This window comes from Nyctibius grandis, chromosome 3 (assembly GCF_013368605.1).
Source record: "Nyctibius grandis isolate bNycGra1 chromosome 3, bNycGra1.pri, whole genome shotgun sequence".
In the NCBI taxonomy this organism is placed as follows: domain Eukaryota; kingdom Metazoa; phylum Chordata; class Aves; order Nyctibiiformes; family Nyctibiidae; genus Nyctibius; species Nyctibius grandis.
The window spans coordinates 112330119-112343813 of NC_090660.1; the positions used below are offsets into that span (position 1 = coordinate 112330119).

Consider the following 13695-nt stretch of genomic DNA (forward strand, 5'->3'; position numbering starts at 1 on the left):
CTGATCACAAGCATTTTCTGGAATAAATCTGCTAAATCATATGTTAAATTCCAAAAGCTGTGACATTACTAACAACCAGTTAATGTTGTATTAAAATTATCATTTCTTTAAAGCAGCCTTGGCTTCTCTTTTCTTTGTAGTTTTCATCCGGCATTATCTACCCTCTTCCTCCAAGACATTTTCCCAAAGAGCATCCTCATCTAGCTTTCCTAGTTCAGAATCACAGAATCACAGAATCAATGAGGTTGGAAGAGACCTCTGGGATCATTGAGTCCAACCATTGCCCTGACACCACCCGGTCAACTAGACCATGGCTTAACCATGGGTGACCAACCATGGTCACCATGGTTACCAATCATGGTAACCATGAGTGGTTGACCAACTCAACCACTTAGTGCCATAGCCAGTCTTTTCTTAAACACATCCAGAGATGGTGACTCCACCACCTCTCTGGGCAGCCCATTCCAATGTCTAATAACCCTTTCTGAAAAGAAATTCTTCCTACTGTCCAACCTGAACCTCCCCTGGTGAAGCTTGAGGCTGTGTCCTCTTGTCCTATCACTAGTTGCCCAGAAGAAGAGGCCGACTCCCACTTCACTACAACCTCCCTGTTTGAAGTTCCACTTCAAACAAGGTAGGGAAAGGGGTTTAAACACAATCCCCTATGAGATTTCCTTCTGATCTCCCATTACTGCTCTGTGGAAGTGTTACTTGCCAAAAACCATCTCCTTACGCAGTTAAAACACGCGATGTCCACACAAACTGCCCAAAGATTGGATTAACCCCTATTGGTGCCTCCTGCAATGGGAAGATGGATGGGTGTCTCTGCACAGAGGGTTTATTATGGTCCTGATTGAGCACGGTGTAAAAGGAATCATCCATTAGAACACTGCAGCGAAAAAATGCAGTGATATTAGCGAGCCAGAGTGACTTCTCCAGCAAGCAATGGCTTGGCAGATCCTCGTACCCTTCTCTGAGACTGGAGTCTATTTTTTTTCTTTCTTTTTTTCCCCCTTGAACCCAGCAAACCTTCCAGAGGATGCTAATTGCTTCCACAGATAGCCTGCAGAAACACAACTGAACAGATCAGCCGAAGCCACAGGTCACAGCAAATGTCATTCTCGTTGACGGGACCACCGCTCCTGGCTTTATGGCCAGCGTAAGACTCAGGGAATAATCAAGACCCTACACAAAGCCAACAGAAGTATTCCAATAAACATTAGCATGTTTGGATTAGTGTGTCAGACCCCTGAAGGACTCCATGGCAGAAGGGATGCTCAGCCCTGACAACCCCCCACTCCATGCCTGCATACATGAATTATTAAACAAACTTCATCCCACGGGTCCCTCCAGTCAATCGATATGAACTGCATCATTGAATGTGTAACTATGGGCATAAAAACTTACCATAAACATGCAGTCATCCTGTCCCCCCTCCAGGAATTTTTCTTTGGTCTAAAAAAGTTTACAAAACTTGTACTTACAAATCCAGAGGCAAGTCACTCTAACCAGGATCTCAAGTCATTAGATAAACTTCCTGCCTGTGGATATTCCAACCCAAATGAAAAATTGTTTGCCCTCTGCAGGCTATGCTAACAGAATGTGAACTCATCCTTCACTATCTCTAACTCTGATGGGGGAAAGAGGCAAAACATTTGCAGTTGGTTTGTGTTTTGAGGTGAGGGAGGATGAATTTTGCTCTGTTGACTCAAAATGCCAATCTTAAACGTAGTCAGATACTACATTTCATTTCTAACACATGAGAACGGCAAAAGAAGTAAACCCCAAATTAAAAGGCTAGTACTTTGGGTAATAATAGGAGGGGAGATCTGCATATTTTTCAACGATTAAGCTCAGAAAAGCTTCTGAAAAATTAGCAAAAGTATTACTGTTGTTGTGGTGGTCCAAGAGATTAAAAGGGAGGGAGCGGTTTATTCTATTTATTTATTCCTCCTGCTGTCACCCATAAAACAAAAAATAAAATAACATCAGTGTGAGTTCAGCATTTCCCAGATAAACATCTTAGAATAAATTTATGAAAAGACCAAGCATGACAGTATTTTTACACATAGCAATATCCAGCTACACTTCTGGCAGTGTAAAATTTTCTTGCTACAAATAGAGTGCTTGCTGGAGGATGCAGCTGGCTTCCAAAATGGGAGCGTACACTTTCCACCTGAGGCACCAAATCAGAAGGGGTGCATGGGGTGGGGAGAAGGCTTATTTTTACAATACCTAGTCACTGGCAGAAGACAAAAGTCATCTATCTCTCTGTTTGCCCAGATCTGTGCTCTGAATGGCATAAAGACCGTGGGAGACCCTGCTTTCTTGGAGTGAATGTGCTCACGCTCTGGTAAACAACTTCTCTCATTCCTCATCTCCTCTGAAGACGTTACAGACATGGTGTTTAACGAGTTTTCACTTGCAGAGATACCAGCAATGAGTGGGCTCCCATGGTCTTGTTTCCTTGACTCACCAATGAGACATCAGAAACCATGAGCTGAGATACGAAACTATGAAAAAATGACATAAGACGCAGCAGCAGTAAGAGACCTTCAAGAAGAGAGAGTTGGTTATCCCCTAGACGACATCTTTCCTTGTCACCATGTCAACATCTCCTGGAGCATCCATCACTTGCCACAAATAACTAAACATTGCTCCATCACTTCATGGCTTAAAATTCACGGCCTGCTTCCAAAGGCTATCTTGACATGGAAAGAGGTTATTGCTTTGACCAAGGTTTCTGACCACCTCAGACCTCTGGCAAGGGCAAATTGGGAGGAAAACACTTAAAAGAAAAACTTCTCTGACAGATTGATTTGTAGTGACCATTAGAACCTGTTCAGGCATGTGAAGGGATACTCCAAGGACCTCTCTAAGAAGGGAAGGTGGTCAAAGGCAGATGAATTTATCATCATTGGAGAGTCCTGCAGTTCATCATCAGCTTTGGTAATTTATCACAGAGATGTCATATATCTGGAGCTCTGGGATTCTTAAGGGTGAGATCTGTCACATAAATACAGTTATTAATGTGGCAAGTATATTATACAGTTAAATGCAAATGTTGCAATCTGGCAACCCATTTTTACTGCTAAACTTAGAAGATTTTTCCTGTCAGAAATTGATGCCAGCAGCGATAAATGGAAGATAGATAAAGTTAATCCGACTGCTTTCAGTTGAACAGGGAAGGTATTACTTTGAAGGGTTTAACATATTAACAGAATCAAAACGACATTTCAAAATATTTATGAAAATCTTTTTTTTTAAGCTTATACAAGCTGTATAACAAAACCATATAAAATAATATGAAATCCTAGCCTTAATTAAACATGCTGACACTTAAAAGCTTAGGTTTGATTTACTTAAAAAAATCTTCTTTCAGTAAATTATGACTTTAAAATATCTTTCTGCCCTAAATGAATCTGCATTCCAGAGGAATTAAAACCTGTTTAACAGAAGCTTTTTTAAAAAAGATAATATTTTTTAAGCTATACCTCCAACTTATCAAACATAAGGGTAAGATAGGAAAGGAAAAAGGAAACAATATGCATAAATGATAAAATGAACTAAGAAAAAAGCCTTTATTGTTTTATGTCAATTCATAAAAGCTGAGGGGCGTGGATTCATCTGCCTCCCCAGCAGGTCAGTGAGGCTCCTAGCCATGAGGACAACCATTCCACCTCCCTGTGAGGACAACCATTCAGCCTCCCTGGAGCACACACAGAGGAAGTTGGATATGTCCAAAGATCACTTCAGTCCAGCTAAGGTACAAATGACCCCACAACTCACAAAAAAAGTCAAGGGTTACTACGTTTAGTGTAATATCAGTCAGGTGGGAAGACACTGAGTTGTCTTAATTACTCACCCTGAAGGTAAACTGCCAGTGGTAATTTTGTCATTTGATTCAGGGAGACACCTAGTGTCACCTGAGATGTCCTAGTGTGCCACCACACCTAATGCTGTTATTTCAGAAGTGTATGAACAGCAAGTCCTGTGCCAAAATTGCTAGCCCCACATGTGTCTTATAGACACCCTGGGGCATCTCAGTAGCCAAAAGAGTCATCTGTCTTATCAGGATAAGCTGAAGATTGACAGACACCATCGACCGAGCTCATGTAGACACCTACCTTTAAGTGTCTTATCCATAATGAAGGTGATATGAACAACCTGTGTCAAGCAAGCACCATGGCTGGGTCCAATCCGTCATAGACTTAACGATTATGTCCTGAATGTCAACGCATTTTAAAAGTGCTTCTACAAACCCAGCAAACCACCTCAGACTGAGCCTGAGGGCACTGAAGAGCTCACTGACATTCTTTAGTTGACTCTCACTATTCATAGAAGCTTCAAGCTTGGACAGAGATGCTTTCTCTTCCCAAGAGCGCCCTAAATGGGGTACCCTGCATATGTCACATTGGCAGTGCTTCACCATAGATATCACTTGATTCCAAGTTTGTGTGGTGGCAAAATAAACTGATGAAGTGCTTTTACTCACCCCCAAAAAATTTTCCGGTGATGTCGCAAATTGCCTGGGAAAGGGTGAGGAAGAAGGAGATCCCTCTAATCCCAGCAAAGAATATGGCAAACAGTATATGCGTTTTGGCACAACTTGCATGCCCAGGGAAAACAGGTGCCCTGTGAAGTTAATGTTTGGCCAAAAGGCAGGTACGAGCAGCAATCCAGAAGCTGCACTTTTGGCCTCTTCCAGGACCCTTGCCTTTGTCTCACCCCAAAGCAGCTCAGATCTCAAACTGAGCTTTCCATTTGGAAAATACTTGAAAACTCCTTTGCAGTCTGCGCTGTAATCAGTTCTGCAGCATAACCCTAATAAAATCATTAAAGTATTGTACATCAGAAAGCATGCACTTTGTCAGTGTTCACGGAATCACAGAATCAATCAAGTTGGAAGAGACCTCTGGGATCATCGAGTCCAACCATTGCCCTGACACCACCATGGCAACTAGACCACGGCACTAAGTGCCATGTCCAGTCTTTTCTTAAACACATCCAGAGATGGTGACTCCACCACCTCCCTGGGCAGCCCCTTCCAATGTCTAATGACCCTTGCTGAAAAGGGTCTGTTCTGCAGACAGTGAGTGCTTAGTGGGTATATACCCACTAAAACTGCTCCGATGGGACACTCAGGCTGTGGCCATAGGAATTCTCTGCTGTGCACCGTCTTAACCAGGATTGCCGTACCAATTCAATCAGAAAAGCAGGTTTATTTTCTCACCCTGTATAGATGTAGACCTGAGCCCTCTCTCAGTTGCAGAAAAAACCCTACGTATTTCAATAATGTGCATATTTTTTTTTAAATTAATGTCAATGGGAGAAGGGAGGTGGAAGGTAAAATTTTCCTCAAATCAACCCATTTTGTAGTATGGACACACTCAAAAAACCTCATCAGTGCTAAAAGTCCCAAAATATCCTTCCCATAACTCCTCCCTAAACAGACAAATTCTCCTGCTGGTGATTGGTAAAGGATCCAAAAAAGCTACAGAGTGAAGACTCATGGGCTACATCCCAGACACACTTTAAAAAGGGTAGTAAGCTATGACTGTAACTCAATGTAGTATTGAACTTGACCTCACACATGCAATGAGCTAAGGTCAAACGTCTGATAAGGAGATATACTGCTCACTGAGGTGAGCAATGCAGGAAGCCTGGTTTGGAGAGTCCAGATCTCTGCTATGGTCAACCAGCCTCCACAGAAAGGACATCACAGACCCTTCATGCCACTAAAAGCTCAGTCTCATGGCTTCGAGGTAGCCATCAAATGCTACTTGCAACCTACATGACCATCTTTCTTTTCTTGAGGTCACAATAAGACTGGGTCAGGCTGTGAAAAAATGCAAGACTTTTTTTTTTTCCTAAAAAAAAATGCTACTTTACATTTTTTTAATTAAATATTATTCTCAGGAAAAAAAAATCTGGTGATACACAGGGAAGCCTTATCCTCATGGTAACATTTAAAAGGCAATGCCTCTGGACTCAAGCCTCTGCGTTCAGCTGGGCAAAGGCATCCTTCACCCCTGATGTGTTGGGTCAGTAATGAACAAATGTGGGCAAGACTGATACAGGGGAGCGTATCATACTTCTCAGAGAGCATTGCCTACGTTCCGGGGATGCCTTCCTTTCCAGCCTCTTTTTTGAGGGTATTGGGAGACCAACCAGACATACCCACTCACAAGGGTGAGACTGGTTTTCACTGTCTCTTTGAGACAGTGCTTTATCTGGGCATTTAATTATATTTGCCTAAATTAAAAACTAGTTACCTTCAGTGCCTAATGTCGGAGAACCCCCTCATCCCACACATCCCTCTGGCTAAGGAGGCAGAGAAATGCCTTGGCAGCTTGGATCATTAAACCAAAGGCCAGGAAAAAAAAATCACCCAATTTTTCCTGCAACATATCTGTAATTAACAGGCTATTTGTAGCCAAACGTCACTGGAGAAAGTTGGCATCATGACCTACTGGTCCTGGCTCCTCATCCCAGCTCCATGCACCTTTTTTCCTTTTGCTCCCATTCCTTTCCCAATTAATCCAGGGTCAGCTGCATTCAGGCGACTCCATCTAGAGCTTCTTACGGACATCTACGTTTCACTTGCCAGGACTTCCAGCTCCAAGCACGTACCACACATGTATTTGTGCTGGCTCCGTGAAGAGCTTTGACCAAGATTATCCACTATTGCGTCTCATATATACCCTACTCACACATCAGCAGACGGGTCTGTCTCACTGACTAAAGCTGACACTCAGTTGGGATGAACTCTCCGGTTCTGTGAAATTCACTTGCCACAGATACAGTCCTTTTTCTGAATGACTCAAAGGGAGAGAAACCATTTCAGAAAAGGAAATAACGCAATTTGACAGTAAGAAGCCTGCCCTCATCTGATGCCCTTATAAGTCCTGTGTGTAAGAGGCAGAAAGTCTGCACGAATTTGAAAAGGAGTGAGGCAACTTTCTTTTTTTTTCTGTTTTAGCAGACCTTGCAGCTAGGGAAGCAAATACTTTTGCACTATACAGACTATGGTAGCTAAACATCTTATGTGGCAGGACTACTATTCACCATGAATCTCCATTCTCAAATACACCGCCTCTCCTCGCCTGCCTAACAGTCCCATTTTAGGGAGAGTGATAGTCACCTAGTTAGTATGAAAGTCAAAAGTGTGCAATTTTACTATTTAGATATCCACAAACACTACAATTTTTCCAATACCCAAGGCTATAAACCTACCAAATGTTCACTCGTTGCTCCCCAACCACCTTCCAAGTTAGAGGATGTTCAAGGAGAAACATGCATCAACCTTTGAAGGAAAGGGGTCAAGTGGAAAAGGAGGAAGATTAAGCCATGATTTGCAGCCAGGGAAGCAGAAAACGCTGCCCCAAAGGTCTCACCTGAAGAGCTGACCCTCTGCTTGTTCCTGTTCGTAGAGATATATGCAGCACTGCCAGCTCTCGTGATTCATGGCATACTGCTTTTTGCTGGTGCAGCTCTCACGAGAGACAGGTGGAGATGCTTGTAGAGCATTCAAGGCTGCTTGCCTGCATCTGGCAATGAAATTGGGGGCAATGCAAAGGACACACTAGTGTTAGGATGAAAGAATGAGAGGACTGAGGGGAATACAGCTGCTGGTCTTCCTCGTCTTGGCACCCTGCAACTGTTTGGTCCAGAGGTGCAACAAGCCAAATCAGAGAAATCAGGAGAGACTTTCTGTTAGAGCATGGGGAGAGGGGCTGAACCAGGAGGGTGGAAGGAGACAGCTGGAGGAATTCTGGGGCTGACAACAGGGGCAGGGAAGCACGGTTAAAATAAAAATAAGCTGCACTTAGCTACCTAAACAATTAATGATAAGTCTGAGATCAAAAATAATTATTGCAATTAGTGCATTATGCATCTATTTATGTAACTGCTCAGGAAAGAAGAAAATTATCTAGCCATGTTTATGGAGTGCTCTGAAGAGTAAAGGAATTGATTCTTTAATAAAAAAAGAATAGTTTAGGAGTGCAAGCACAATAGCTGTTCTGCGTTAAAGAAAGACTTTCTCAGGTTAAGGATCTCCAGCAGTTACTAGGATGGTTTATGCTACAGATAATTTTGTACATGTAAACATCTCTCCTGATTACATCCATCTCCACAAGCTTTTTGCTCTCACATTCTCTCCAATCTCCTAAATTTAGTTCCAAATCTTCTGACTATTATTGCTATTACTATTTTTAATCCTCAAGTTTGCAAAACAGAGTATATGTGAATTAGGGCAGATACAACGCACTGATGAAAGAAATGGATTGGAGAGAGAAGGAGAGAGACTGCAAACCAGTCTGAGCGTTTATATTCCATTGAGAAGGTCAGTTGGCTCCATTAGGCAAATTACTGTGTATAAAGCCAATATAAAGAAATAGAAATCAAATTCTCCCCTTTGTTCACAGCCGAATCTCAGTAGGAACTGCAGTCATACACACGAAATCAAACCCACATCCTAAGTACTTGATTTTTGCATGCAAGCTGCATTAAGGGAAGCAGCTTTAATAAGTTGTGCTACATCTGGAAAAGCCATTTTAATTCTCTAATTAGCATGCATACAATGAAAACTAACTGTGTGTGTTTCTGTATACACGTATCTATACGAGAGAGTTTAATGAACTGTATCTATTGCAAGTGCAACTGAAGTTTCATTTTCTCAGTGTTGTGCCGTGTGATGCTGTGATGCAGGTTTCAACACCACAACACACTTCTCTGCCTATAAAATGTCTTTTTGCTCCTTCTCTCTTTTTTTTTTTCTCTTGGATTCATGGTCTTTGGTAAAGTAGGGGTGGGGCAGAAAAAAATAAATAAGTGACACAAGCATCTTACTCTGGCTTCACATTAAAAATAAATAAAAAGACCCAACAATAAAAAACAACCCACAACAAAAATAAGAACACATACACAACGACAGAAAACCCTCTTTCACTGTTGGCCATCATTTTCTGTTACCTACCTACCATTCTCTGCCACCTGAAACCAGCACAAGCAAAGCTTTATATGATCAATACACATCATACCATCATTAATCACCAACAGAAAGGAACAAAACGAAGTAAGCCTGACAAAAAAGTGCCCAGCTATAAAAAAAAGGATAGAAGAAAGAGTGTGGATAGATTAGGAAAAAACACGAAAAGGTTGGGTCAAAGAGGGATCTACAGCAATTCAAAACTCACAGTCCATCCTGCAGCTCTTGAGTATCACTTGAGGTCCCCAGAGATCGAAGGCTTCTTTCCAGAGAGGTCACTGTCAACAGCAGAGAAAGAAAAAATAAAGAAGCAGTACATTTTTTCAGAGAAAAGAATAGTGGATTTTCGTTCATTTGTTTCTCTTTTAACTTGTTTTCCTTCAAAACAACACAATGAAGTAGTGTTTGGGTAGGTAACTCACTGGACAAAAGGGATGACATCTGGCAATGCCCGTTACCCCAAAATGGATAAATTGGGTTCCTTGGATGCAGAAATGGTGAATCCACATATCACAATCCATGACATGATGGGCCATGACTGCTTGTAACAGCAAGAAAACCTCCACCCCATGGACCTTGCACAGATCTCTGACTCTGCCAGCCCCAAACTTTCTAACTCTTCATGTTACAGCAACTGCATGAAATTCCCAGGGCTGGAGGTGGTTGTGCTTTCTGCCAGGAGATCCAGGCAGTATTCTTGGGAGTGGGAAACCACTGCTTATCCTTCTGAGGAGGTCCATGCCTTGAGGATCCACAGAGCTGTACATAGAGCACCTCCAGCTGGAAACATGCCCTCAATGAAGAGCCAAGAAATTGCATAATAACTATTTTTTGCTTCAAATAGCAATTAAGAGGCTGAACACTGTTGTCCATTCCAAAATCTTCTATCTCATTGTTCAAGACTCAAACACTCAAAATCTTTTCTGTGTTTTGGCTCAGATAACATGGGGTGCTTCGCTGTGACCATGTCCTGTGTGAGCTAGGAGCTTCTTGGGCTTTTCCATCAGGAGAGGAGAATACTCTACCCTAAGAGCAGCTGGAAGCTGGAAACATGGTTTGTTTTGCAATACCCAGTGACTTCGTATTTAAGAAATACATACGTGTGTGTGTGTATGCGTGTATAAAAAAAGTGGGAGAAATCTAGGAGTACTGTTGCCTTTTGTACACCCTTGAATGTTCACTGTCTCAAATTCACTCTCAAATTAACAGTAGGTCAGTACTTTTGGACTTAAGGTATCAAGTATGCAAAGTACTTCAAGACCTTCCACAATGAAATAAGCTAAATAAATGACATTCTTAATATTTACATGTGGGATTTTCTCAGGATGCTTCCAATTGTAAAAACTCATAACCTGTTATCAGTCACACTTCAATATTTATGGAAGGAAAAAAGAACAGATTAGAAACATGGCTCAATTATTTCCATACAAATTTAAGAAATCCTCTGTTTTAATGACCCAGCAGACTTGGACTTGGCCTGTAACTTTGAACAAGTTATTTTTGTGAAGTTATCACTTAATTATTTTTCCACTGACAGACAAAATCCCCTCTTCTCTTTTGGGCTTCTATGGGTTGACACCAAAAGTCACCAAACAGCATAAGAAGTAACTAATGTGCCTGGGCAACATGAGTATTCTAAGCAAGCTGGAATACCACCATATATTTTCACCCAGTTTGCTAGATCTCAAGAACAGATTTTAGTGTAGAGTTTGGTGATTCAGAAAGATAAAGCCTCAAGGAACTGCCTGTAACTGAGCTAATAATTATTATCCTTTGCTGGACGCACAATGTTTTAAAGAATAAATTGAGGGTTTTCACTAATAACCATTTGCTTCTCTAGGAGAACAGCATTGATCCTGCAGAGATCTCACAGATATTATAATTCCCTTTCTTCCCCCCTCCACAATCCTAACAAATCAATCTCACATGCAACCTATAGACCATCCGTTTCAAAGGCAAAATTTGGCATAAACTAAAAACACCTCTAGGACCATCAACCCTGCAAGTCAAAGTCGCAAAAGCACTTGTGTAGACATTGAACTTCTGACAACGTGTTAATATCATGTGTGCAACTCCAGAAGGGAAAACAGCAGCTACAGCATCCAGCCACCTTTCTAACCTGACCTGCAAAATCAGGATAACTCAAAGTGAAAGCTACTCAGCTAGCGTCTTCCTACAAATGAAGACGAGCTTGATGGAAGACTGATATGCAGGTGGTTTTCTGCAAAAACAGCACAGACCTTTGCTACTGCCTGCTTTGGAGAAGAACAGAGTAGGAAGCAGTTTTCCTACTGCACAAAATTGTTCAAAACTTCACACACATGCCACTTCACACTGAGGCCAATCCAAGAGATTTCACATTTGTTCAATATTTTGGAAAACACACATACACACAAAAGAATCTGAAACTGGAATGCAAGAGAAGAGTAAAGTGCTTGCCAGTCAGGTGAGAAAGTTTAAGTCTCTATCCTAAAATTTTATCTAATATTTTAATTTGAGCATAGTATTTACACACTTAAAAAAGGTCAGTTATCCCAAAAGGACAAGGTACACCCCCTGGAACAGCCAAAGGTTGGCATTCACATGGCTCTTACCTGGGAAATAGCAGAACTGAGACTCAGACTTGAGTCTCCTGGATCTCAGGGGCACTGAAGTATTTTGGAATAGATCTAACTTGATTTGGCCAAGAATCGCTCTATCAAAATGTGCATAGTTCCTGTGCTGCACGTGGAAAACACCTCTCAATTTACCAGTTCTGACCACGCAAGTAGTAACTGTACCAAACGAGCGACACATCGAGCTGTGATGAAGAGATGCTGTGAAGCCAGTGTTAAAACAGACATCTGACCTTAAAAGCCTTGTACACTCAATTTTTTAAAGGCATATGCTAGTCCTCCAGGATAAGGCACATTCAGAAGAGATCACTGCTGTTGGAGCTGCACCAATTTACATAAACAGAGAGTTTGGCACCCGTTGTCTTTGTTGTTGCAATTCTTAAAATCAATGGGGGATAAGAAACCATCCCCAAGTGGCAATGGAGACTTTATCACACCTGGGGGACACTGAAAAATCATTTGCTCAGTCTCTCAGATCAAGGATATGGGGCTATGCATGGCACCAACCTGTCATGGGGAGTCATCAGTGAGCAAGTAACAGGAATTAGAGAGGGAAGAGACTAATTAGAGCACTCAGGTTCTCCATCTGGCCAGAACAGGTCTGATTCCTCCAGTATATCCTCCACTAATCAGCCCTCTAGACATGATTCATCAAACCAACTCCTTTTATGAGTGTTATTTATTTTACTTATTTATAAGGCATTTACTGCGAGGCAGCTAAAAGCTGTACTTTAAAAGAAATGCAAAACCTTCATAAAAATAAGTAGGAAAAAAGCACCATCAATAAGACAAATTCAGCCAGTACTTGGGCTTCTTTTTGTGTTTTTTTTTTCTTCTGGAAGGAAAAATAAACTAAAAAAAAACACCCATAAAACTCACATAAGTCAAAGAACTACCAAACAAACTTCTGTATGCTCAACAGGAACAGCCCCCAAAGAATTTGAGAGAAAGAAAGCAGATGTAAAGAGCAGGAAAAAGCACCCTCTACCCCTTAACACTTCTGTAAGAGATGGCATAAAAAAAAAAACTCACAACCTGGCCGGAGAGTGATCCAGTAGCACATAAACAGAAGCAACTGTCCTGGCTAAGATTTTCATTCAACACACGAGGAAGATTTCAATTTTCGTAGCAGAAAAAGGGAGCAGGAGGCATTTATACATGAAATCAGCCAAGACAGCTCAGAGCTACAAAGATACCCCTTGCTCAGGAGGCAATTCCTGAACAGCCCAAGAAGAATTTAAACCACCCCAAAGGCTCAGACTTCTGCCGAAAGAGTAAGGAGAGCAAAGAGGGACAAATTATGCAATGTTTACTATTTTTGTAGTGTAACTCAATAAAAAATCAACAGTGCTTTAAAATCCCAGTACAAAGTTGACTTCTTGTTTCATTAAAAGTAGTCCCCAAAGACAGAAAAACTACAGCTGAGACTGCCCACAATGTGGCATTTTGGGAATTCAAACAGAGGCATAGCATGGTGTGAGGGTGGTGAGACACCAGGTTGCCCAGAGAAGCTGTGGCTGCCCCCTCCCTGGCAGTGTTCAAGGCCAGGTTGGATGGGGCTTGGAGCAACCTGGTCTAGTGGAAGGTGTCCCTGCCTGTGGCAGGGGGATTGGAACTAGATGATCTTTAAGGTCCCTTCCAACCCAAACCATTCTATGATTGTATGATTCTATAGGGAGCTCATGACACCTTTAGCATCCCAAAGGGGAGAAGAGCATTTCAGGTGCATAATTTGGTCTCCAATCACAACAGGAAACCTGGAAAACCCCAAAGAGGCCAGGGTAAGGCAGGAAAAGAAGCAAAAGGGGAGCTGTGATTGGATTTATGGAACCCAGAAGGATGTTCAACACACCATGCCCAGCACAACAGGAATACAAACCATCATCTGGTGAGCATCTGCAATGCAGCCGCTCGTTCCTTGCTCAGCCGCTTGCGTGGTGGTACACTGACTTTTGGCACGTGCTCTGAGATGGAGCTTGCTGGGTTTCCTGAAGAGACCATATGATACAGTTGTACAGGGCAGAAGGGATCATGGGCATCCTTTCCCATTTTATAACCCTGAAAAGTTCTTTACCTAACATAGATTAG

The 13695-nt window shown here is 41.9% G+C and overlaps 1 protein-coding gene across 13 annotated transcripts in view; it reads right to left on the bottom strand.

Moving 5' to 3' along the window:
- The window catches only part of TSNARE1 (t-SNARE domain containing 1), a 533773-nt gene that overhangs the window by 324708 nt on the left and 195370 nt on the right, over positions 1-13695 (bottom strand). For all 13 annotated transcript variants that reach the window (XM_068396751.1, XM_068396752.1, XM_068396747.1 and 10 more), the window contains one exon: positions 9201-9270. In XM_068396751.1, the coding sequence (XP_068252852.1) occupies positions 9201-9270 (70 nt within the window). The remainder of the gene's footprint in view (positions 1-9200; positions 9271-13695) is intronic.